Source organism: Thunnus albacares, chromosome 6 (assembly GCF_914725855.1).
Source record: "Thunnus albacares chromosome 6, fThuAlb1.1, whole genome shotgun sequence".
Classification (NCBI taxonomy): Eukaryota; Metazoa; Chordata; class Actinopteri; order Scombriformes; family Scombridae; genus Thunnus; species Thunnus albacares.
This window is the reverse complement of record NC_058111.1, coordinates 5,015,359-5,040,763: the sequence shown is the minus strand read 5'-3', so window position 1 is coordinate 5,040,763 and position 25,405 is coordinate 5,015,359. Positions and strand designations below refer to the sequence as shown.

Here is a 25,405-nt window from a genome sequence, read left to right as displayed (position 1 = left end):
GTTGAGGGGCTGCACAGGGATGGCCCTTGGCCTTTTTAGGGTCTTACAGACACACACACACACACACACACACACACACACACACACATTCATGCACACACACACACAAACACACACGGGTATTGAATGGTAAGTAGCCATGGGGGTTGTGGGAGTCTGCTCCTGCTTCACTCTACTGTTATTCATTCACCAGAGGGAAATCCTCAGCCTGCTAACAGCTGAATGCCAACACACACACACACACACACACACACACACACACACACATACAAACACACACACAGTGAAGAGCAAGTAGAGATGGATGAAAACACTCAGATGGTGGTTGACTGTCTCAGAAAAAAGCTCACTCCAGCGATGTATGGAAACGTGGTAACAGAGAACTGATGAATATGAACAGAAGAACAGGACTTATTTGGTCAAATCACTGAATGAAAAAGTTCGTTAGCTGCACAAACTGAAAAAAAGAGCTAAGAGACACGACACTGCTTAAAAAGGCACACAGAGAGTAAGATCATGGCTAAATAAAACAGTACTGTGGGCTGCAGTACATCCTGCCGCAGAGGTTGAAGAGGAAACATCATCTCGTTACTTAGTTCATGTCATCCATGCATGCTTGTGACATGATATCATCATCCTGGCAGCCATGTCTTTGTATACGTGATGGTATCATAATGATGGCCAAAGCACAAAACCTCCTGTCTGCAGAATTTTCTGATTGTTGAATTTCACTTTGGATGATGAGAACAAGGAAGGCTGCTCATATTCAGTCTGTCTGCAAGATAATCCCGCCCTTCCTTGTGACAGAGAAGTCAATTTTAATTATGAACTTAATTTAGAGCATCGTTTTGTAGAACCTCCTCCAACTTGCACCAAGTGCAAAAGCTCCGATCTGCACTTTGAGAGGCATTAATACCTAGTTGGTATTGTTAACACATTATATAATAATATAGTCCAAAAACAGTGTATTATATATTGGGTATCCTTAACAAATAGCATTCTGCAAGAAAACAAGTTTTTTTTAGTTTTCTCAAAAAAGTGTATTTTTCAGATAGGAGGTTTTGCTCTTCGGCCATCGATATACAGTATGTGAGGCTGTATGTGGATGATGGTCTCCCACCAGTGGACATCTAAAATCTGACCTAATCTTGTAAACCAAATCCAGTCAAGAAAACCATCATCCTCCCTTGACACACAACAATGAGAAAATAAAAAAAACCCGTCCTCCTCAATACGGCAGAACGTCTCAGCTCAGAAAGAAAAACCTCTGAATGCAATAGTGCAACATTTCACAGAGGGACTTTCTGTGTGGAGGTCACAAATTCACAAAACAGTTTTGGAAAGCATAGATATATGATGACCTGCTGATAGAAAACACATGTTGTCACATGATCAAACCACATATTTGGTCATATCTGTATCTGTGTACCTCGGGGATGATGATAACATTGAGGTTGTTTGTTGTGTCTAGTTTTAAAAAATCATCCTACATACATACATACATACAGCCAGGCTGCTTGAACTGAACACACACGCACACACACACACACACACACACACACACACACACACAGTGAAGAGCAAGTAGGGATGGATGAAAACATTCAGATGGTGGTTGACTGTCTCAGAAAACACACGAAAACGAGAAAGTAAAAAATCCCGTCCTCCTCATTACGGCAGAACGTCTCAGAAAGAAAAACCTCTGAATGCCATAGTGCAACATTTCTTGTGTGAAGGCCGCTGTTTCGTTTTCTGTTTCCAACCCGCGAAGGGGTCAATTTGACTAAAAACATGATATTTCCCTAAACATATTCAGACCTTAACCACAGCAATGTCACAAATTCACAAAACAGTTTTGGAAAGCATAGATATATGATGACCTGCTGATAGAAAACACTCCTACATGTCACATGATCAAACCACATATTTGGTCATATCTGTATCTGTGTACCTCGGGGATGATGATAACATTGATTGGCACTGACTTCATTTGCAGAGTTACTGAAAGAGATGTACACCTCTTCTAAATGGGAAAACCACTATTATTGTTGTTTTTGTCATTTGATTACTGATAACTTTATTTATTCAGACAGTCTCAGTGAGACACAGCTTTGTTTTGTCTGAGATTTGAGCAAATTAAGACGAGCTGAAAATATCTGAATGTATCGACGTCTACCAATCAGATGGTCACATTCACATTCCCGCTGAAACCTTTCTATTTCAATGACCTCTTGACCTTTTACATTTTGGTAAGCCTGTAAGAATAGCTAATGCATCACTAGGTTGTTTGTTGTGTTTAACACTTTCATATTGTGGCCATAATGAGCACTGCAGACTGTCATAGCTTTAAAAAACAGGTTCACAATTTTTTCAAATCTGCCCTAAAACAACAGTCAGGAGCCCAAATGAACACTGACATTGTTTTTTGTTGCTGTGATCATTCCTCCTGTTCATACTGAACATTAGAAGATTACCTCCAAATGTGCTTTCTATGGAAGTGATGAGGGACAAAATCCACAGTTCTCCTGTGCAAAATGTATTTAAACGTTTATGTGAAGATAATATGAAGCTTCAGTTGTCTGAGTTAGTCAAATAAAGTGGATATCTTCCACGGTTACAGCCTTTTTAGTAACATATTCCCTCTTTCTGTCAGTGTTTTCCTGTTAAGCCGCAGTGGAAGGACTGCAACAAAAAGAGGGACTAAAAAGACTGTAACATTGAAAGATATCTGCTTGATTTGATTTAATTCGGACGGCTGAAGACTTAAAATTATTCACATAAAGGATCAAATGGATTTTCGCACAGAAGAAGGAATTATTATGAAGTGAAGTGAAGTTGTAAGTGTATTATGAAGGGATCTTCTAATGGTCAGGATGAACAGGAGGAATGATTACAGCAAGAAAAACATGTTTCACCGTCTGTTTGAGCTCCTGACTGTTGTTTTAGCACAGACATGAAAAACCTTTCCTGTCCTCTGAAGAGACATTTATAATTACTAACAACTGCTCTTAGACGGATGTAGTGTAAGATAAAATACAACCTGAAATGTAGTGAGTGAAACATCTTACATACATACCATACATACAGCCAGGCTGCTTGAACTGAACACACACACACACACACACACACACACACACACACACACACACACACACACACACATAGGGGAGGACCTCAACTTCTGCTCCACTTTGTGTGAATAGATGGAAATCAGTCACAAGTATCTCTGTGTCCCATTGTGTGCTGGGAAGTCTTTGTTCGAGCATCTGTTGCCCAAACATTCTCCTCAGTGTCACTCACTCTAAATTGGTCTGTTCAGACGAGTTACAACAAAACTCACTCCTCTTCCCACACAACACACACACACATAAACACACACACACACACACACACACACACACACACACACACACACACACACACACACACACACACACACACACACAGGGGAGGGCTGGGAGATTCCCTGAACGCAAGTAAGAGAAAGAGTTAATCTTTGTTCCTTTTGTGTGTCAATGAGACACAGATGATCGTAAAGGTCCTAGAAGCAGTGGCAGCGTTTTAAAAAGGAGATGCTCGTGGGAACGTTCCACCACAAATTCTTAGTTTTTTGGCAACCTAACTTATACACTTAAAATACTAAAGATCTAGTTTTAGATGTTTATTTTGGTTATTACTTCAGTACAAAGTTTCCAGTGATATCAATCAGTACTGAAAAGTGTGAGGGTTTGATTCAGCAGTAAAGACAGACTATAATGTTGATATTCTTTGCAATAAGATGTTTATCCACAATACAGCTGAATCAATATCATCCATTTCATCTCTGTCTTTACATGCATTGCTTATTTAACTGAGCTATTAAAGGTCAAAGCTCTGACATGACATGATCTTACAGGTGATGAAAACAGGGAAGGGAAGTGTATGTTTGACATGAGGATGTGAGGTCTGAAGAAGCTGAACATCCATCTCATGGATTTCTTGCTTTTGTAAATTTATCTTCTGTTTTTTTTCCACACATGAGTCACTGAAGATAATTCATTCTCGATTCAAGAAACACGCAACAGCTCTTTTTTTTTTTTTTCAAAGATTTTTATTTTGAAATCAAGATGGACAAATATATTAAGATAAAGAGCTCGGATATCAACACAGGGTGCGATTTGTCGGGTGGTGGTGGTGGTGGTGAGGATTTCCCCCCCTCTGGTCTATATATATCTCTTCCTCTACTAGTTATTTTTTTTATCCCCTTCATAAGACCGTATAAAATATCTAAAATAAAAATAGGCTATTTAAAAAAAAAAAAAATCTAAGCACTGCAACGTGAGAACAGTCATTAGTATAAACAACAATAAAATCAGAAATGGACTTTCAGTGATATGACAACAGAGATGACAGCGTGTCAAGGCTACGTGATGATGCAGGAGACACTGATGAGTAGGCGTATACTGTAGCCTATATGAAGTTTGCTGCACGCTGCACATAGAACTGAATTAGTGACTTGCATGAATGACATTCCTCAGTACTAAAAGGAGCGTTGGGGAATTTAGTTCTGGCATATTAAATTAGCATTTTGAGCTTTTGTTTTGTTGTATATTTGTTGTATGATCACATCTCCTATGTGTGTCAGCATGAGCAAAAGGCCAAGACATGAACATGACATCACATCGCTGAGAGTGAAAATATGGCGCTACTTCAGGAATGACATTTTTTTTTAAATATTCCAAATGAAGTGGTCAAGTTTAAGTCTCGCGATTCTTTTATTAAAGTTCATAATTAATTTATAATGTTACTCTAACAGCTGCAATATGCTTCATAGTCTATATTATAAGCCCACTGTGGTTCTGATTTATTTTCATGAATAAACTGAATAAACCCCCCTCCCCCTCTCTGATTTTTTCACAAATCGCACCCTGAACATAACCCATGGAATGTAAACAATAAATGCACTTAAATTATGTAAAACAACAAAAAACAACAACATCAAACATATCAAACAACACAATATAAGTTTTTGCTTTGAAAAACAAAATAAATAAGACTTTAAGTTAACAAAAGTTACCAAAAAAAAAAAAAAAAAACACGGCTCGCTGTCAAGTCAAGCTAACAGTAAGCTACAGCACGAAGCGTCTCCGGACTCGACGGGGCGGGAGGAGTCGGTTTCAATGACGAAAAACAAACAAACAAACAATAACGATCTCGCCTGATTTCACTTGAACTCTCTTGATTTCCCCCCACCGCTAAAAAAAGAAGTTAGCTAGCAAGCTAGCGTGCAACAGAGGTCGACCTACAAACGCATTGTCATCGAGGCAACTCTGATAGATAAAAACCAACTATAAACAAAGGTCACCTTTTCACCTGTGTGTTTTCACCACAAGAGAAGAACACAAGGTTTTAAAACACATAGGAATTCCCCAAACACTAAGAGCATCACGCAGCAGTACGGCAGTCCTGATAGACACTCACATTTATGCTCTTTCATGACAGTAAAATAGATTTTTTCATTTCTTTTGGTGATCCTTTGACTTCCAGACTGTTGCTCACACAATCTACCCACCCTTTTATTTACCACTGATGACCCACACTGACGCTATTAACGTGTGGCGAAGCCCTCTTTCACTACTGTTTTGCTATGAATAACAGCAGTAAACAATCGGAAAAACAGGTTATTACAGTCAGAGGTGTGAGGCTTGTTGGAGAGGAGAGAAGACTCGCTGTGTGCTCACACCGACAGCAGTTACTGATGGATGACGACGACCAAAAGTTCAGAAACCCGATTGACAACTGTAGCTGTTGGTGTGAAAACTCAACGAGTCTTGATTTCTGCCAGGCCTAAAAGCCAATAAGGCAACATACATGTAGAATGCCAAAATTTCTTCCCCTCCCTCCCCCTCCCCCTTTCCTCTCCTCTCCACAAGCCTCCTTAAAGCTACTGGATAGCGTAAACCAAGCAGACGGACAACATGGATGCATAAGTAAAGCATAATTTCTCCGGCATCATAAAGAAAAAAATCCATAAACACAATCACAAAGCAAACTCTGAAAGAAACAAATGATACAAAAAGAAATAAATAAGTCTAAAAAAAAAAAAAAAGTGTTAGGCTATAATAAGAATAATCATAACACTGTGTATTACCTGTCATGGCTAAACTAGGTGTTAACAGTACTAGGAGGTAAAGGGAACTCTAACATCAACTTTGGTAACTAGAGAATCAGTGGGTTGCCTACACTTGTGCTATTTTTTTTGTCGCTAAGGCAGTTTAGCTGAATCCTTGCCAGGCAGTTAAAAATGGCTGATAAATACAATCAACTGGCCACAGCCATACAACCAATCAATAAATCAATCAATCAGTGACAGCATACAGTTATTAAACCCTCTTACTCACTGACAAGAGGTTGGTTTCATACCGTTCGAGAGCCCTAAATATGACTGAAGAAGTGCTGCAAGATGGTATCACTGAAGCTGTTTGTAAGCAGGAAAATAAGGAATAAGATTTGTAAGAAAACAAAACAACATCGCTATATGAAAACGTGGAATGCACATCAGTCATACATAGGGCAAACATCACTAATCTTTAACTCCTTCTTAAAGCAGAGTACAGGAAATTCTAACACAGAACTTCCCACTGAGCAGGAACAGTGAAGTACCCCCCTAAGTATTCCCTAAAAACGGGTATACAACAGTATACAGCAGTAAGAACAACCTTACAAAGAAAAAAAAAAACAAACCCAAAAAAAACAAAACAAAAAAGAGAAGTCAGCTAAAACTGGACGAACACTGAGCAGCGCTACAACTGCGTTGATGAGAGATGCAATATGCACAAAGTTAGGTACGTTTACCTGGCTGGATTAATGGAGGAACTGAAAACCTAATGTTTGAAGCCTCTGTGACTTGTATCTGAACTTTTATGTGTCAAAGCTGCTCCTTTGGTTTTTTTTGGACTAGACACAAAAACATCAAGATCCTGGTCACATAAAGTTACAACAATTAGACCATCTATCCCTGATTAAATTCAGCCTCGCAGTAAAACCCTTCTCTACTCGACAGACAGGCGGCTGAAGATGGGCAGGCGTCGGCCCTCGAAGCTCGGTGACTCTGTGCCGCTGGAGGAAGAGCTGAGGGAGCAAGAGGAGGTGTAGCCTTCCTCGGAGAGGGAGTCTGCCGAGGAGCAGCGCTGAAGGCTCGGGAGGCCGTTCAGGGAGACTGGCAGCTGCTGAGGGAGGTGGTAGGTGAGGTTTGGGTTTTTGGAGGTGAAAGTGGATGTGGGACACCTGGAGCCGACGGAATCTGCGACAGCGTAGAAGTGCAGAGCTGAATCTCCGCTGTCATTGGCCAGTTCTGAGATGCCAGAGAAGGAGTAAGGGCAGTGCTTCAGTGCCCCCGGCTCAGGGAAGAGAGGAGAGAGGAGCTCTGGGCTCCCTGTGGAGGATGGAGGAGGAGACACAGAGGAGGCCCGAGTGAAGATGAGAGGGTTAGGCTGCGACTCCTCGACCGGTTGGAAAGTCTGCGGGGAGGAGGAGAAGCCTGCGAAGCTGAGGCTGTGGCGAAGCAGAGGAGGCCTCAGCTTCTGCTTCTGCTGTGGAGAGCTGGCGTTGCCGGTTTGGAGCTCGTCAGCGTTGTGGATGAAGTGGCAGCGGGCGCCGTATGGGCAGAAGCCTATTGTGTGGAAAGTGCGGCAAGGCTCCGTCTTGTACTTTGGGTGCCTGCTGAGGCCTCTCAGCTCGTCTAAGCCGTGGGCAAACTGGCACTTGGCGCCGTACTTGCAGGCCCCACTTTCTTCAAAGGTGCGGCAGAGTTCAGTCTTGTAGCGGGTGGAGATGTGAGGCGAAGGGGCCAGGGGTCTTGAGGCAGTGGGGGAGGCGGTGGAGGAGAGGGAAGTGTTGCTGATGCAGAAGCCCGGAGGAGGGAGCGGCAGTGGCGGACAAACGTTCGCCATTTTGTCCTCTCTGACGTTGCCCTCGATCATGCTGACCGAGCGGTCGACTCTGAAGGGGATATGACTGAGCGAGGAGCGAGGAAGCTGACTTTCCCTCTTCCATTGCTGGTTGGAGGCCATGTTGATCCCCCAGCAGGCCGACTCGCTCACCTCAGAGCTGCTGCTGCTGCTGCTGCTGCTGTTGTTGAACTTGGAGTTGGGGAGGGTCACGGGGCAGAGAGAATGGCGACGCTGGAAGCCCAGGACTCTTTGACTGTGCTGCTGCCGCTGCTGCTGCTGCTGCGAGCTGGTGGACAAACCATCTGTCACCTCCAGGCCGTGGAAATTCTGTCACACAAAAGGAGAGAGGGGAGAAGAATAGATGTGAGCTCTCTGCATTCCTGGAGCGCTGGAGCGAGACTGGCAAGCCGAGGGAGATTTTAAAGTTGCAGCTAAAACAACAGGGCTGATAAATTAGACTGGAGAAATTTACTACGATTCATTTATTAACCTAAAGTATGTCTAAACTAAAGAAGTTGGACTAGAACCGGAGTATGGGACGTTCATGGATTAAAACCTAAATTTTAAACAGCAAAAGTTGTGTTTAATCCCAGTTTAACTAGATTGCGAAGTAGCATAAATACGCACATCAAAATATACAAAAAACTCGATTCAGTTTGGTGTTTTATTGTATTATAGCTTCAGCCTTTACACTTTTATTTGTACAAAATGCTTTCAAGGCTTTGAAAGAAACAATAAAACTCAAAAAAGTTTTTCCATAAACGTTACTATTCGAGCAAAATTATATTTCAAACATATTGTGAAGCAAAAAAAAGCAAACATGCGAGAAGCTGATGCAAACTTCAACTCAAAAATTTCTCTTGTTTTGCGAAGTATAGAAAACCTTCAGTATGTTTTATAAGAAATAAACCTTTGAGCTCAAACCGAAAGCTGCAAAAAAGATCAAATTTGCTCTCACACTCCAGATCTTAAACACTACACTTGCAAAAGCAAGAAGTATCATTAATGCATCATTAATGAAAACATATTAACATATTCCTAAATGAATTTGAAACACAGGAAAATTAGGCATCTTTTAGTGACTTGATTATCTTTTACCATATGTAGAAATATCTTTAATACTTTACTCCAGTATTGTCTTAATTGTATTGCATTTATTAGTATTGCAGTCTAGGCAGGAGCTTAAGCTGGTTCCACAGGATGATTAGATGTTGCATGTATATAAATGTTTTAAATCGTCTGTGGATGTTCTCACCTTGCAGAACTCCTCATCCAGTTCCAGGAAAGGTGTTAGAAAGTCGGAGGGCATGTTTCACTCCACCGTCCACTCGCTGAGTGAAGGAGCCGGATGTCTGATCCCAAAGCGGGGAGGACAAAAAGTTTCTGGGTCCAAAGAAGAAGAAGAAGAAGAAGAAGAAGAAGAGATGGACAAAGTCTGGTCTTTAGGGAGCCGAGACAACAGAGAAAAGCGTTTAAACCTCAGAGATTTCAGTTTGACTCTCTGAAGGTTGTTTTTGGATGGTCGAGAGGAGAGAAACTGCTTCTTCCAAAATAATTTCTTTTGGGGGGGATAGGGGAGAGAAATGGAGCAGTCCGTTGTGAAGGAGACGGGGAGTTGGGAGAAAGCGCGATGTGACGACAGGAGGAAAGTTCCTCGACCATCTGCTGGAATCTTCTTAAATAGTCGGGGCAACCCACCCACCCTCCCACGCAACCACCCCCCTCCCCCTCCCTCCCTCCCTCCTTCCCTCCCTCCCTGCCAGTGTTCTTCAGGGGGCAGGGCAGGGAGTGTGTGTTAATGTGTGTTAATGTGTGTGTGTGTGTGTGCTGGAGGGGTGAAGGGGGGGTGGGGAGGGTTGGGGGAGGAGGTCCTGCATTGTCACAGTGTGCTGGGGGGCAGGGTGGGCACAGAAAGAAGAGGAGGGAGCTGAATGAATCTACTTTTCTACCCATTCATTACCAAATCCTTAAAGATGCATTCTTCTTCTTCTTCTTTTTTTTTTTTTTAACAGGCCGTCCCCTTCACTTTGTTTAGGATCGATACAGCTAAGGAGATAATGACAAGTGTTGCAAATACCAAACACATTTACTGTCATTAGTGCAGTAAAGTTGTTTCAAATATTTGTATAAAATGTTTCACAACTTTTAATGGTACACGTAAGTTTTGTTCCTCCAATTGTTTTCAGGCGCAGTACTTTCATGTGTGATTGAAGCGGTCAAGCTGAAAATGAGGGAAGTACTTTTTAAGACATGATTTGACATTATAAGATGAATCATGCTTCTGGAAACTGACAATACAGTTGTTATACACAAGTCTTACTCCGTTCACCATTGAATATTCATTAAAACAATGTTTTGTCATGTGGATTCCTGACTGCAACAGGTTGTTTTAACTGAGGGTCACAACAATTCACTGCTCATAAACAGATAAACAGAGACTCTTGGGAGTCTGTTCAGCCGTATTGTTGACAGTTGTTTTTTACTCCAACACAATGTCCGATACACATTTAATGACACCTATTCTGGGATATCATGAAAATGTAGTGTTAGTTTTAGGGGCTGCACATTATTATCTGCTGATAACGTGCCCATCACAATATTCTACAGCCCAAACTACAATGTTACAACAAGAATAGGCACCAAATTCTCTCATTTCACGAGGATGAAACCATCAAATGTTTTCACACTTTTGATTGAAAACTGATTAAACGATTATCAGAATAGTTGTAGATTAATCTTCTGTCCGTTGTTGCAGCTCTAGTAAGTTTTCATCCTGAATTATGGATGGATGGATCTATAGATTATAAAGAAAAAGTCTCGTTTCTGGACAATAAAGTACAAACAATGGCGGCACGGTGAGTCAGCCTGTGTCAGTCCAAAGTCACGTTGATTGAAAACTCCAAATTGCTAACAGGTGTAAATGAAGTGTGAATGTGTTAGACTGACTATCTATGCAGGGTGCACTCCACCCACCTCTGTTGGAAAATGGTGAGCAGAGTCAGAGACGCCTCGGAGGCAGAAATGACATCATCGGGTGACGATCCAGTCTGACTTCCTAAGTATAATGTAAGCAAGTTTGTAGCTGTCGACTGTGTTGAATTGTTTATCTTTCAAGATTAAGAACAAATTAAAATGTGACTGTTATCTCATTTTATAATTTATATCCAATGCACATTGTCGCATCGATGAGAGATAAGAACGAGCCCTGACATGTGGGGTCAGAGGTGACCGAGCCGTTCCTTCAGCGGTGAGTCGTTTCAGAGCTCGTCTCTTCTCTTTTGGTTTTCTTAACTGAGCCCAACTGTCTGAAACTAAAACTGAAACTCACTTGTTTTGTATTGCGACATTTTGCAATGATGCATTTCAAACAACACTGTCGGTTTGTTGTTTGCGTCGTGCGTTGTATGCCTTTATGGAGAGCTTTCAGACGGTGTTAATGTTGTGGTGTTGAGCCCATCAAAGAGTCCGGGGGCCTGTTTCAGAAAGCGAGTTTAGTGAAAACTCTGAGTTCGTTCACCCTGAGATGAGGGGAAACTCTAACTTCAACTTTGGGTCAGTTACCATGGGAACTGACACTGTAAAGCTAAACTGCTTGCTGGCAGATTTCCTGCTTGAGTTCCTCTCCGTCTCTTCCCTCTTACAGTACGGGACACGCTGTTTCATTTCCTCATTCATTCAGTCTGTATCAAAGCACGTATCGAAACCATTCATTAGCGGAGTTTAACTATCTGTCAGAATCTAAATCCTAGTTGGATATTAGATAAGTTACTCAAGGACTTTCTAAAGTTATCGCTTTTATGTGCGTCAGTCATTTCTTTGAACAGCGTTTCTTGCTCTCACATTCAAATATTATACAGCTTGAATTCAGCCTCAGCTTAGAATAAAACCTCCGCATGTCCTTCTGTTATAACGCTGTGACTGTCAGTTTGTTAGAGCAGCTTCTGCACTGAAGTCTTTATTGCACATAATGTGTAATCTCAGTTTAAATATGAAATATCAGTATGAAGCTTTAGACACACACTCATGATGTGATTGGTCGCACTGATGGAACATAATTCCTATAATATTGGAGATTATATGTTAATATTTCTGAATGAGCAGGATCACTGAATGCTGTCGGGCCGAGATACAAATATAACAAAAATTTTAAAAATCTACGTGTGTCACCACGACACATTTTCAAGTACACATCACCAAACACCTAACTGGATCAGACTGGATCACTGTTATGTCTCATTTTTCATTGCAAACATATACTGATCAGCTGTTCTAAAACGAGAAACTGGGAATTTCCCATCAACTCAGTTCAGGGTTTGACTCAGAGTTTGTTAAGTTTGCTCTCTGAAACAAGCCCCAAGGAGCTACACAGAGGAAGTGTAAGCACTGTGGTGTTTAAGGTATACCATTTATCAGTACCATAAAATAAAATGATACAATGACCTCTAGATGGCTTTCCATCGAAAAGACAACATGTGAACAACATCCACTTTCAACCAGACCTTTCTTAAGCGAAGTGAACGACGAAGAATGTGCATCTTTGGGTCAAATATGTATTAAAAAGATAAGGCTGGTGATATATAACAATGAACTGATCAACTAACAAGTATTGTGTGTGATATATCTTATTCCTCTGTGCTGTAGAGCTCCTGCTGTTGTCCAAAAACTATTAAAAACATGTCGATGAGTCACACCATGTTCCTTCATCATGAAAAGTTATGGCCGATGCAGAATAGAACATCAACAGCCATATGCTTTAACCCTTTAACATCCACCCTTTTTATATAATTTTCACCTATTTGGCACGCCCACATGGAAAAGCTTATAACAGGAGAACTGTAAGGCCAAGATGCATGTATTAGACTTCAAGTGACATCTTCTAGTTTCTGGAAATGTGTTTGTTTAGCATGTGGCTAAGACATAAACAAAACTACACCAGTTCAAATAAGGCTCAAAAAAAGTGTTTTTGGTCCTCGTCTACAATAAGTCATATTTGAATAACAATAATTAGGACATGCTTTATGCCAGAACCATGCAAATCACCACATACCTTCTACATCTTGTCAACCTGTATAATATTCCAGACCTCTAGGCCTCTAACCTTATGGGAGTTTTTAGTTTTTTGGTGTCACTGGTGTCCCCGAACCTCTCCAATCATCTCCAATTGGCCAAATTGTGCCAATTGCTTTTACTCATTACTGTGTGATGCAACCGCTTACAACTGGTTTAAGCGGGTCGCCAGTGACCCCGTGGTATTTAGAGAACAGTACAGCATAGTTTAGACCTTCCAACCAGCACAATCAGGCTTTCTATCAAATCACCATTATTTTGAGCTTTTTCCGTTGTCTGATAACAGAAACATAAAAATATGTGAGTATACTGTCAGAGTAGCAAACTGTAAAACACAACAGACATTTCTTATCACGCCTCACTGATATGTTACTGTTACTGTTACTGTGTGTGTGTGTGTGTGTGTGTGTGTGTGTGTGTTCAGGGTTAAATAACTGTAATCCAGTGTGGTTTCCTCCCTGTGGTCAGTTGGTTTGGTAAGAGTCTGACTGTCGTTATGTCTCTCTCTCCCTTTTTGCTTTCCCTGTTTCTGAATCTTTACACCACTTCTACATTGTTCCTTCTTTCTTTCTTTTACACATTTACACATTGAGTAATTTATGAGCTACATAGCACCTTGTATTTCTTCCTGATCGATTAAGCCCCCACCCCCCAACTTTTTCTCTGTTGCTGTGGTCTGGTCTTCTGAGTGACACAGCAACTGAATCTCTTCTTACATAACCAGCATAACTGTCTGTGGCTGTGATGTGTGTGTGTGTGTGTGTGTGTGTGTGTGGCATGGCGGATTTATGTATATGTGCAAAGCTCAGTATGGAAAGTGAATTCATAGCCGTTGTGGGTTTTTAACAAATAACCCACAAAGTGTGATTCACCATTGAAACCAGTTCAGGGAGCCTGGAAACAAAAGACAAAATGTTTACTGGTAATGTTAGGCTGTGTTCAGTTAAGCGGCACAGCTGCGGTGCAAACATAGAAGGTTCTGGCAAAAAAAAAAACCATTGTACTGGCCTCAACTTTTACCATGTTACATCATTGCATTGCGTCAAGGTGTTTGGTTAGCTCAGTTTAACCTGCAGGAGTTTCTGAAGACTTTTGTAACATGTTTTTCTGCCGAGGATGAAACGAATCATGATGAGTAAAAATGAGCCCAAAGTGTCTCCTGACGTCTTTGTGTGACTGATATTAATAGCATCTCAGGGAATTTTTCCCAACAGGATGAGTGTAAAAGAGCGTCGTAGCTTCGAAAAAAGTCTTTCCAAGGGGTTGGGGTGGGATGGTAAGTTACTTTGTAACATGAAGTGAGTATTTCTGCTGTTTATCTCGCGATCGTCGTTTCAAAAGATAAAATAATTGCAGCCTTGGAAACTTCCAGAGTTCTAAAATCTGTGTTGTGAACAGTTGTGTGGTGTTTTGGCGTCTGATAACTCATTGATCTGTTACTCAAACTGGACTTCCTGGCTTGATATTTTACTGACATTTCAACATTTCTCAAAAATTTTGGAAAAAGAATGAAATACAGTTACTTGAATACTATTTGAATGAATCACTATGAAGAGTGATATGAAGACAAGGCCTGATCCATCCTAAAGGGTCAGGAAGGTATATCTGATCACAATTTTATGTCTGCAAAAAAAAAAAAAACATCACGATGGTGGTTTACTTTAATTTTGTCAGTGAAAGGTCACCCGCTGTGTCAGTTAGCAGTGGTTTGGGTGGAGACGAGGGAGGGGCGGGTTTACAGAGGCTGGTACAACACAGTAACGCAGTGTTTTGTCACTGTGTTGTACCCGTTGTTAAGTTTTATGGTTTGCAGCATGTTGACGACAGAGACAATATGATGTGGTGCCTGTCAACCAACACGGCCGACACTTTGACGGGAACATGACACGTTGTGTTTAAACCTTAAACAGACAGCTCACCGATGATCTGAACACTCAAAATGTTTGGTTTGCATAGAAATCTGTTTATGGAGAATATATCATGATCATAAGAGTGGAGATATAGCAGGAATATTTGTCATAATGATTAACTGTTGACTTGAAATCATGCAAAACTTAAAAATAAACAACTATGACAAAATAGTTTTAACTATAAAGCTAATCTTTGCTTGTTTATGTGACAAGGTTGAAACAAAAGTAGTAGTAATTAATAATAGTCTTGTCACATTCACACACAAGCCCAAAACAGCTACAGAGACATAGAGAAACACATGTCTGTTCACCCCAATATCTCTCTCTCTCTCTCTCTCTCTCTCTCACACACACACACACACAACAACACACACACACACACACACACACAGAAACACACACCCCAGCATGGTCGTCGGCCCCCTGTCTGAGCCTGTCTTGGCCTCTTTGTTGAGACCAGCATGACAAGAGCTCCATTGTCCAAAAGCTTCTCCATATGTTCTCCTACACTCCACAGTGAAGCATTACGGACAATACCAGCACCCAGGATCTGATCTAACTGTCCGCTGTGGCTTAACCAAAGACAAGAGCTCACCCTGAGACTCACACGGTTGTGCTGCAGGGACGTGTGTTTAGTAAAGTTAGTTTCAGTGTTTCAGTGTTTTTCTGTCAGGATGCCCTCAGTATCCCTCACAGTTAAAGGATGTAGCTGGTCATTTTCTGTATATTTCTTATTGTCAACAAATCTCATGTTTGGTGCCAAACCAACAATCAACTGATCGACTAACAGGTATTGTGTGTGTATCCACAGCCTGATATATCTTATTCCTCCGTTGTTGTCCGAAAACTATTAAAAACACCTCAGTTAGTCACACCTCTGCACTGGGTGACATGTTCCGTCATCATGTAGAGTTTGGTCATGTTAGTTTGTTTAGAAACAGCTCCAAAGACAGCGATCATGTTTTCAGTCTCTGGAGAGTAGTTCTGTAGTAGTACTACATTGTAAATTTCTGACAGAACTTCGGTACAAAGTCCAGAGGTTGTGATAGCGTAGCACACAAGTTAGCGGAGCTGTTAACAGAACTGCGTTCCTGCACATGCTCAGTGGTGTCTGACCTGAGGCCAATTCATGCTTTCAGCGTCTGCGTGGCCACAAGGGTCCACGTTGGTCCGGGTGACGTAAATTTCGTCATCCGCCCATGTCTGCGAGGTCCTTGCAGACATCCATGTGCAACCCAAAATTTGTGTCTGCACAGACTGTACGTATGGCAACCCAACTGCACATGTGCTAGAAAAGCAAACAGGAATGTCCGTCTCGTCTACTGTATGTATGTACTGTATTCCTGTTCTCATTAAACTGTCACTATTTTTTTGACTTTTTTTTCGTTCAGCAACATAGAGGAACTCCTCAGCTGCATTCAGATTGAAAACAGTCCAATGTATAATAATACAAGGGGCTGTGTCGGTGTATGCATGTTGTTTAAAGTGCCGGTGAGACAATGAAATATGATCCAGCAAGTGCGGTTGGAGTAACAGATTATTGCATCTAAAGGCTGATAAGAAAAACACTGCAGAGCGCAGCGGTTTGTAATATTTACAGACTGGATTTTACAAGCTTGTTGATGTGGAACGTGTCCGTGGACCCTCGACTGTAGTATGTATAGAACCGCATGCATGTCTGCGGTCCACGTGCAAGTTCACAGCTGTCCACGGATGTAGAAGGCATGAATTGGCCTTTACACAGAACTACTCTCCAATCGGGTTGGTGTAGTGTTGCATCATACAGTAATTTTTCAGATTCATCCATTGCAGATAATTTGCATAGTACTATCTTGTGTCATACCGGCAACAGCGTGATATATTATTTTAATAGGTGATGGTTGTATGTAGTATGTCCCAGTTTGAATTTTAAGATAGAAAATCTCATAATTCTAAGTACCAAAAGAAATATTTCATTACATTTTCTCTCATACCTTAATGAATATTCTGCAAATAGTGAAACCTGAATCTAGCAAAGATGGAGTAAAATTAGTAGGATATGCAATGGTAGAAAGCCTTTGCTGTGCTGGTTGTGAAGGTCTAAACTATGCTGTACTTTTCTCCAAATTCTTTACAGGATATGACGGCCAATTTTCCATTCTGCCGTGCCCAAAACTCTTGAAAAAACGTGTCACCCAGTGCAGCGGCATGACTCATTGATGTGTTTTTAATCAATTTTGGATAACAACAGAGAAATAAGGTATATCAGGCTTGTTACTAGATCTGCTCATTGTTGGTTGGAAAACAAACATGAGATTTATTGACAATAAGAAAAATATAGAAAGTAGTGTGAGGAGGATCTGAATGTATGAAATGCACCTTGGGAGTTGTAGTTAACTTCTTTTCCTTACACAGGCGTAAACCTTTGACGTCTCAACAAATAACAGAGGATTTCAAGTCCATCTGGCTCTTGGGAGTACTCCAACTGTGAGTCACCACACATCATCTAAGAGAAATTTAACTAAAGACAGTGGCTTTTACTCCTGGAACCATGGACGCATGTAATAACACAACAAGACACAATAAAACAAAGTGGTTTAAACAAGCAATGGAGCAGCTTTGCACACTTTCCAAACTCTCAACTCAATTCTTAGGTTTGTTGGTTGGTGACAAGATACAACATAAGACAATTTTACAGCAGTTGGAAGGCCACTTACCTTTAGTGGTATCTCACCATACAGATAGTTTTGTTTGTGAGCAGTTTTCAGTAAAGTTCCTTAATATAGATGCATAACAGACACTCTATAGAAAGGCACATGTTGCTGTTGCTGTGTTTTCCAAATGTAATCTTTAATTGTTGTGAGCACATCCTCTTCCATGTAATGTTAATGTTCCAAATGAGCCCAAAGAGTTGTTTACTACCTAAATAAAAACAATTCATGCTTTTAATATTCATCCTCATCTCCTCCCTGACTGCCCATTGTCATGGACGATTGCTCTTTTAGGTCATTTCCATTTCGGGGTGGATCTGAATGGTCGTCAAGTGCCCTGTTTGTAAAGCCACAGTCTATTGTTGTAACCTGCTGTGCTTGTTTGTTGTAGTGGTACTTTTGCTCCCACTTTCCTGCCTTCCATTGATTTGGTTCGTTTGTTCCTCTCTTCCTTCCATTCAAACTTTATTTTCTTTCTCTCTTTCTCACAGAACGAGGACCGCGACCATCAGATGTGTCCACCACGTCTCCTCCTCATCACCTTGTCGGTTATTTGTGTATCCATTATACCACATTAACACATAAAACAAGAAGAATAAAAAGAATCTGTGTTTAAATTGCCAAATATTTTTGAAAGTTTGTTTATTGTCAGTTTAACTTTTTCACCAGTGAGATTAAAGCTGGATTAACAAGCAGTGGTTAAACTGTTAATCAGTGTTATCGGTGTCCTAAGAGTATTTTATCATGGTCATGGTGTGATGACATTTTTTGCAACATCCACTTCCAATGAACTAAAAGAGGAAGAAGGGACTGATTCCAATAAGTCCTTTTTTTTTTTAAACAGATATCATCACAAAGTAACTGTTGAGTTTTTTGTTTTGTTGATATGATGATATATGAAGCTCATTCTGTGCTCGGAGACAGTGAATGTTTTGCTCATTGTGTAGCCAGAGAATAAAGCCTTCAACACTAACAGCACTGTGTTAGCACCAATAAAGCACACAGGACCACAGCAACTCTATCTGCTTTTAAGAAGGTGATTTATGAGTCCTTTTCTAAAGGTGCCAGGAAATACTTGCAGCCCTGATAGGAGCCAAACTGTTTTAAACGGGTGATTAAAGTGAAAAGTTATAGAGATTAATGGTGACTACAGTTGAGAAATGAACATGCCGTTGAAGCTGAGAGATGAATGGTGACCCCGGGCTGTTGGTGACTGTTATACAGAAGTGGATAAATCACCGTGCGTGGACCTGACTCCGGTGAGCTCACACAAGCAACTGTATCAAGACAAGCTGCCGAAAAGAGGATATGTCACTTTGTCTTTGGCCTCGTTCCATCCATCAAGCCAGCTTCCTCTCTTCTACTTTCTCTTACTTTCTCTCCAATAATGTTTTCTCATTTCCTCAATAATAATTATATATATATATTATATTTAAAAAGAATTATGTCTCATTCTCTCCTCTCTATTCTCCCACACACAAATGATTAATACTGTATATTCACACTTTCTCTGCTGAATTTCTCTGTATTCAGACTGGTCTTCGTCTAGCCTAGTGCTGTCTAGTGTTTGTAATTCTGCATAGGTTTTTGGCTTTTGTTGCTTATGTTTTATTGTTTGTTTGTTTGTTTTATGGTCTTATTTTTAACTATCTCCTGTGAAGCACTTTGTGACCTTGCTTTGTGAAAGGTGCTATACTTAATAAACTTAACTTACTTTGTGGATCTCTCTGTTGAGAAAAGATAAAGTGATATCTCTAATCCTCCCCTAATATTATAAATTCTCTCTCTCTGCTTTTTTTTTCTCGTTGAGGCGTTCTGCAGTGTGATAAAAACAAAAGGAATATGATGACAGTGACTGTGGAGAATCAGACAGATGTTACTGAATGAACACTTTGCCAAAAGATTCCCTCTCTCCAGACTCCACCCACCCTCAATCCTGACAGTGAAAACAAACACAAGTTTGCACTAATCTAGTTTGGGACTTATAGGTGAGTGGTATAAAGATTAATTGTTTTTTTCTTGCCAATGAGTGAACGGGTTGTAATGTAACTTAAAAAATTAGACCTTCCCCGACTTTCTTGGTTGCCTGTAACAGCCTGTGGACTGATTTCTATGTGAACGACTCGGGCTGGTTTTCCCACGAAAATCCAATATATGTGCACGTTTTGCACTGTGCTAACTAAGCTAGCAGTTAGCAGCTAGCATAAGGGTCAGCTCCACCCTCTTGTCCATATATGATCACTTCTGGCTCCAAAAATCCAAGATGGTGATGGTCAAAAGTGCTACTGCAACTGGAGGCTACAAAACAGGAGTCCACAAACCAATGGGTTGGATTTTTGGAGCCAGAAGTGATGAGAAGTGACCATATTTGGACGAGAGGGTGGAGCTGACCCTAATGCTAGCTGCTAACTGTTATTTTTTATACAGTCTATGGTTCTCAGCAGGCTTGCTAATGTTACGCCTACATTCAGGAGTCACCTAACGCTGGTCTAGTTCAGAACTGGAGGGTGTGTGAATTGTGCAGAGGTCTGGACTTCTGCAGTGCTGTGTGCAGTCACTGAGGCTATGCTAATGCTAGCTGTTGGATGGTCAGTAAATCCTTTCTATGTGTGTTAAATACTAAAGATGCAGTGTGCAGGTGTGGAGGATTCTGAGTTGTTTAAAAGACACTTTGACAGAGCTGACGGCTGAGTAATGCGTTACTTTTACTGCTGAGTAATAAGTAAAGTAATTTAATTACTCTTACTTATTAGTCATGTCTAATCAGTAATTGATTGAACAAATGGATGTATTTAGCCACATATTTGCACATTCTGTGTTTTGAAAGATGCAGATCAACAATGAAGAAGTGGGTTACGCTGCAGGGGTGATCTGAAAAGTTTCTATGGACATTTTATTTATGGATAGTTAACTTGGGTCACTGCTGACATCCACAGCAACTGACGCAAATCACATGAATGTTCTCATCGACCATGTTCTCTTTCTCCAAACAGTCATGGTCATCAGACACAGCCTTGTCCTTCTCTTTCATCCTCTATCAGGCCGTATGGCTCCTTAAATCCTTTCAATTGACCAACTGGACTCGACCCCCACTCTGCACACACACACACACACACACACACACACACACACACACACACACACACACACACACACACACACACAAAGATAACGCCTCACAGCACCGTTCATCCCACTCTCTCTTTTTCTCCCCCAACAACGAATCCCTGACTTCCCCTCCTCAGTGTTCTCTTTGAGGAGGGAAGCAGCAGCCGGCTCGGCTTCCTGGAAAAATATGTTGACCAAAGACAGAAAGAGTGAGTGTGTGTGTGTGTGTGTGTGTGTGTGTGTGTTGGAGTGTTTGTGAGGAAGAAGGGAGGGGGGTGGGGGGGGTGGGGAGGGGGCAAAACGAGCGTCCACTGGATTATGTTTTGACAAAAGACTGGACCCCCTGCTGCTGTAATTTTCCCGCCAGTTAGTTTCCTGTTTCCTGGAATCTGGCAACGTGTCACACACTTACACACACACACACACACACACACACGGGCCATTTGGTGCCAGCTGCTCACTATGATGCAACAGTATAGTGACCAGAGGGCCCTCGGGGCATCTGGGTAATAAAGACTTCCTTTCATCAAATCCCTGGGAACATAATCCATACATTATTTTTTCACATCTCTTGGAAATCGCATTAAAAACAGGCAGACAAGAGAATCTGCTGAATCCTATTTATCCTGTGACAATAATAAAAAGATTATTTTCCACATGGAAACTGACTGCCAGTATTTTTGATGCTCAGCATGTTCAACATGTGGTTCATTGTTTCAGTTGTTTGGGATAAAGTGAAACAGATTTAGATCTTTCTGTATTTTTGTGAACATTTTAACAAAACGTTCACATTAAAAGGTCAGTGTAATTATTTTTTGTATCATTAAAAAAGGTTATTATCTATCTGTCTTCATATTTCTCTCTTGGATATGTAAATCTCTTGCACAATAGCAGCAACTAAGTTCTTAAAGTGCCACGGATGGCTGCTCCAACTGACTCCCACTCAAAAAATGTCAACTTCTCTCAAGAAATACTAAGTCAATAATTGTTTTCAATGAGTCATTATGGTCTCAATCTCTACATTCAGACTCTCTAATAAGTGTGCTGGTGGTCATTTTGGAAATTCCTGCTGTGTTAATAAGATTTGAAGACTTCTAGTAGCTTGATCTGTTTGGGCGTTGACTAACAGTTGGCTCACCTGCGGCTCTCCCCGGCTCTGGGACTCATAATGAGTCAGACTATTGTCGTAATATTTCACTAAGTCTAATGTAACTTGATTATGATACCTGCCCTGTTAGCTTAGTTAGTAGTACTTAGTAAGTAGCTAATGTTAGCCCAAGTGCGTAGTGCTCGGTGTTCCCAGTAAGCTAGCATTAGCTTGTGTAGTGGGGCATGTTTCCAGATCGTGAAAGGCAACAGCCCGCATTGCTTATTTTGGAAGGTCCCGGCTCCAAACGGAAGAGATGGCGCCGACTATAAGCTGCAACTCTGGGCTTCAAACCGGCTCCAATGCAAACCAACAGATGACGTCACACCTCACTACGTCTGTTTTTATATACAAACTGTTGTTGGGACTGTTCTGAATGAGCTAAAGTCACCTGAGAGTTATTTGGGGGGAAACCAGAGAACAGACCATTACAGTAATCTAACTTGCTGAAGATGAAAGCATGGATGAGTCCTGCCTGGACAGTCTTTCATTCTTCTGATGTTGACTCATTTTAAGTTTGGCTTGGCCTTTTTTCACTGACGAATTTGGCTGAGGCTCAGTATAAAATACCAACAGTGTAAGACTGAAACTTAACCTTGGTCATGGAGTCAGATCAAAACTGACACATGCATAGAAAGGCTCATCCCGCACAGCAACATCAGTGTGAAAATCCCGATGAGTTAAGCACTGGATGTACAAATGGCAGCATGTCAAGAGGCTGGTAAAGGTCTCTAAGATAAGAGCTGCTGCAGCTTTAAGTACATATGCAGATCTAAGTACAAATGTACACCAGTGTAAAGGAAATGCTGCGGATGCCAAGCAGACACTCAAATGTTCACTACAAATGTCTTTAAGGACAAATGCCAGCCTCCCCGACACACACACACACACACACACACACACACACACACACACACACACACACACACACACACACACACACCTCCAATGCCAAACTGTCAACTGCCACAACTGGTGGACGGTTTAAGGTGTGTGTGTGTGTGTGTGTGTGTGTGTGTGTGTGTGTGTGAGACAGACTGGACTTTGTTAACTCCAGACAGCCTCAGTCTTCTGATACAGTGTGAATTACCACATGGACACACACACACACACACACACACACACACACACACATTGGGTCTGGGTGCGAGTCTAAGAGGTGTTGTTTGGTGCTAAATGAGACCAGTCTCCTCAGCAGCTGCTGCTGTTATTTTAACAGGAGCTGTCGTGTGTGTTTGTGTGTGTGTGTGTGTGTGTGCACCTCTTCCCCTCAGCTGTTAGCCGCCAAAGCTCTTTTGTTTTTGAATTACATCATATAGAGAAGAACAGACAGACAGGAGGAGAGCATCCAGTGTTTAATTTTTTGTGTTCATAAAGTTAAATGGTCATATAAGGTCAGCAACAACATAAACATCAGTACACCTGTAAACACTACAACCAACATTTTATGTTTCTTTCACTGAAACTAAGAAAGCCCAAAGGTTTCAGTGTCTTCAGGATGGAAATACGTACTACTTTACTACTTTAATGTGACTGATGTGTGCATTTATCAAATATAAAATCATGTGTAATGACACATATTTATGCATTTGTCAGAAACATACTTCCTATTTGGAAATGTTACCTGAATATCATAAAACAGAGGATGAAGTCAGAGAGTCTGAGAACATTTTGCCAACTGAGATATCTGAGAAGCTACGCAGCAGTCATGACCTTTAACCCTCTCAACACTGTAAAAGGAATCAAGTTGTGTGTCAACAAACAGTAAGAAAAGACGCTCATACACATGCACCTACTATGGTATGTTACACACATGTAGTACAGTTTGTTCTGTTGTGCTGGTTCGAATTACAGACAAAACATTTTGTGAATGTGCCGCTGTTTATAGACAGATTTGTGTCTGGAAGTCCCCACTGTTGGACTTTCCCCTCCAGCATAAGAAAGGGACATTTGATTTGATTTGATAAAATGGGAAATACCTGCTAAACTTAATAAACCCAATTTATATATACATCTAACCAATGGGGACAGAACATTGGACTTAAGCTCTGCGGTTAAAATGCAGTAAAATTCAAAACAGAGGTTCCTGGTAAAGTTCCTAACATGACATATTACACAAAATACATAACAAACGTAATCAGTTGAGTTGAAATGCTCATGACAAAACATAAATTATCTTACAATACTTTTCACTATAATGGAAAATTGTCTTTGGCTCACCAAAACATGAAGACGCACAAGAAAGACGTAATGAAGCTGTCAGTATAACAAACACAGAGACAAGGTCACATCACACATTAAAAACACTTCATGTCTTGTCTGTGGGTTAGATTTCATCAGTCAGTGTGCAGAGTTAAGAATACTAAAGGATGAAGGACTTCTTAAATACATTTTTCAGCTGCCAGAGGTACTTTATATTGCCTCCTGGAGCTCAAAGGCTCAAACCGGCTGAATAGAGGATGGGAGCTACCTGCTAAGAGACTCCTCGCTTTCTTCCTTGTCCTTTCTGTAAAGAGATGACTCAAGGACTTTTGGGGTTTTCCAACTATTCTGCTGGCAACCCTTTTTTTTCTAAAATTAAAACGCAGAGGCTGACGAGTCTTTTAAGGAGATAAAATCGTTGGGAGCCTTTCTCGAAACTCACCTAGAAGTAAAGAACTGTACTAAGATATTTAAAGCTTTCAACATTTTCAATTGAAACTGGTTCTATTTTTAAATCTTGTTTTGTACAGATAATTAGTCTTTTGTCTTTGCCTGCTGGCTACTGTGACACCATGTTTGAAGAGCCTCTGTGGCCAACTTCACCTAAGGGGTTTTCTGTAGGTTGAAGAAGGACTAAGAGGCTGGTTGTTATGAGCGTTGAGCTTTAATGGGGACTTGCACTGGTATTTGAGGAATGTTGGCTATGAAATATGAGGTCAGAGGGGTTAACAGCCCTCATCTCTCTTATATTTTTGAACATAGTCTCATTGTCCCCCACCCATTCAGCTGTCGTGATGGTGTCTGATGTGGCTTTAGATCTGAAGGCTGAATAAAAATAGAAGGGTAAATCTCATGAAATGTTTTTTCTCATCTGTTGAAAGGGTCAAAACAGTTGATCCATGTGTTTATGAATAAACTTAACCTGAGAGATGGAGGAATTTTGTGTATGTGTTTCTATCACGCTGCCGGCTGCTGGTCAGGAACGACTGGATCGTAAATGGTCTGGTACTTTTTGATGTGATCTTGCAGCATTTTGAGTCATGTATCAAACTGGGCTCCCAACATCCTGCAGTTCCAAGTATCAGCTGGTGAAATTATTCCTGTTCTTTAAACTGAAATTTCCCATCATGAATGTTTGTGTGGAGTATAAAAGATGAGAACCAATGTGAGAGCTTTTTGTGCATAAGTTTTTTAATTGATGGATTTAGTGTCAATGTTAACTCGGTCATTGTAACAATGTCTTCTCTCCATACTGACCCTGAAGATATTCCTGCAGCACGAGATTACACTGTAAGACATGAGGGATAAAATCAACAGCCCTAAATTCATAAATGCATCTTCTCTCCGTTT

General features: G+C 40.9%; 1 protein-coding gene and 1 long non-coding RNA gene across 3 annotated transcripts; one reads left to right on the top strand and one right to left on the bottom strand.

Moving 5' to 3' along the window:
* Nucleotides 1-4,067: 4,067 nt before the first annotated feature.
* On the bottom strand, nt 4,068-9,297 carry LOC122984644 (mRNA decay activator protein ZFP36L1). Its single transcript, XM_044355215.1, has 2 exons — nt 9,187-9,297; nt 4,068-8,258 (listed from the first exon to the last, which is right to left on the bottom strand). The coding sequence occupies exons 1-2, from the start codon at nt 9,238-9,240 to the stop codon at nt 7,032-7,034; spliced, it is 1,281 nt and encodes a 426-aa protein (XP_044211150.1). The 5' UTR covers nt 9,241-9,297; the 3' UTR covers nt 4,068-7,031.
* Nucleotides 9,298-9,814: 517 nt separating this feature from the next.
* LOC122983415 lies at nt 9,815-19,869 on the top strand. Of its 2 annotated transcripts, XR_006403678.1 has the most exons (5): nt 9,815-11,178; nt 17,303-17,374; nt 18,090-18,155; nt 18,752-18,857; nt 19,420-19,869. It is a non-coding gene; the product is annotated as an uncharacterized LOC122983415 (long non-coding RNA). The 2 variants fall into 2 exon arrangements; XR_006403679.1 differs by lacking the exons at nt 18,752-18,857; nt 19,420-19,869 and having other exon boundaries at nt 18,090-18,738.
* The last annotated feature ends 5,536 nt before the right edge of the window (nt 19,870-25,405 follow it).

Bases quoted from the DNA above. Each gene is read 5' to 3' on its own strand.
- LOC122984644 (XM_044355215.1), bottom strand. From the start codon at position 9,240: ATGCCCTCCGACTTTCTAACACCTTTCCTGGAACTGGATGAGGAGTTC. The intron at 8,259-9,186 runs GTGAGAACATCC...TTTGTGTGACAG, and splicing joins TGGATGAGGAGTTCTGCAAG to AATTTCCACGGCCTGGAGGT.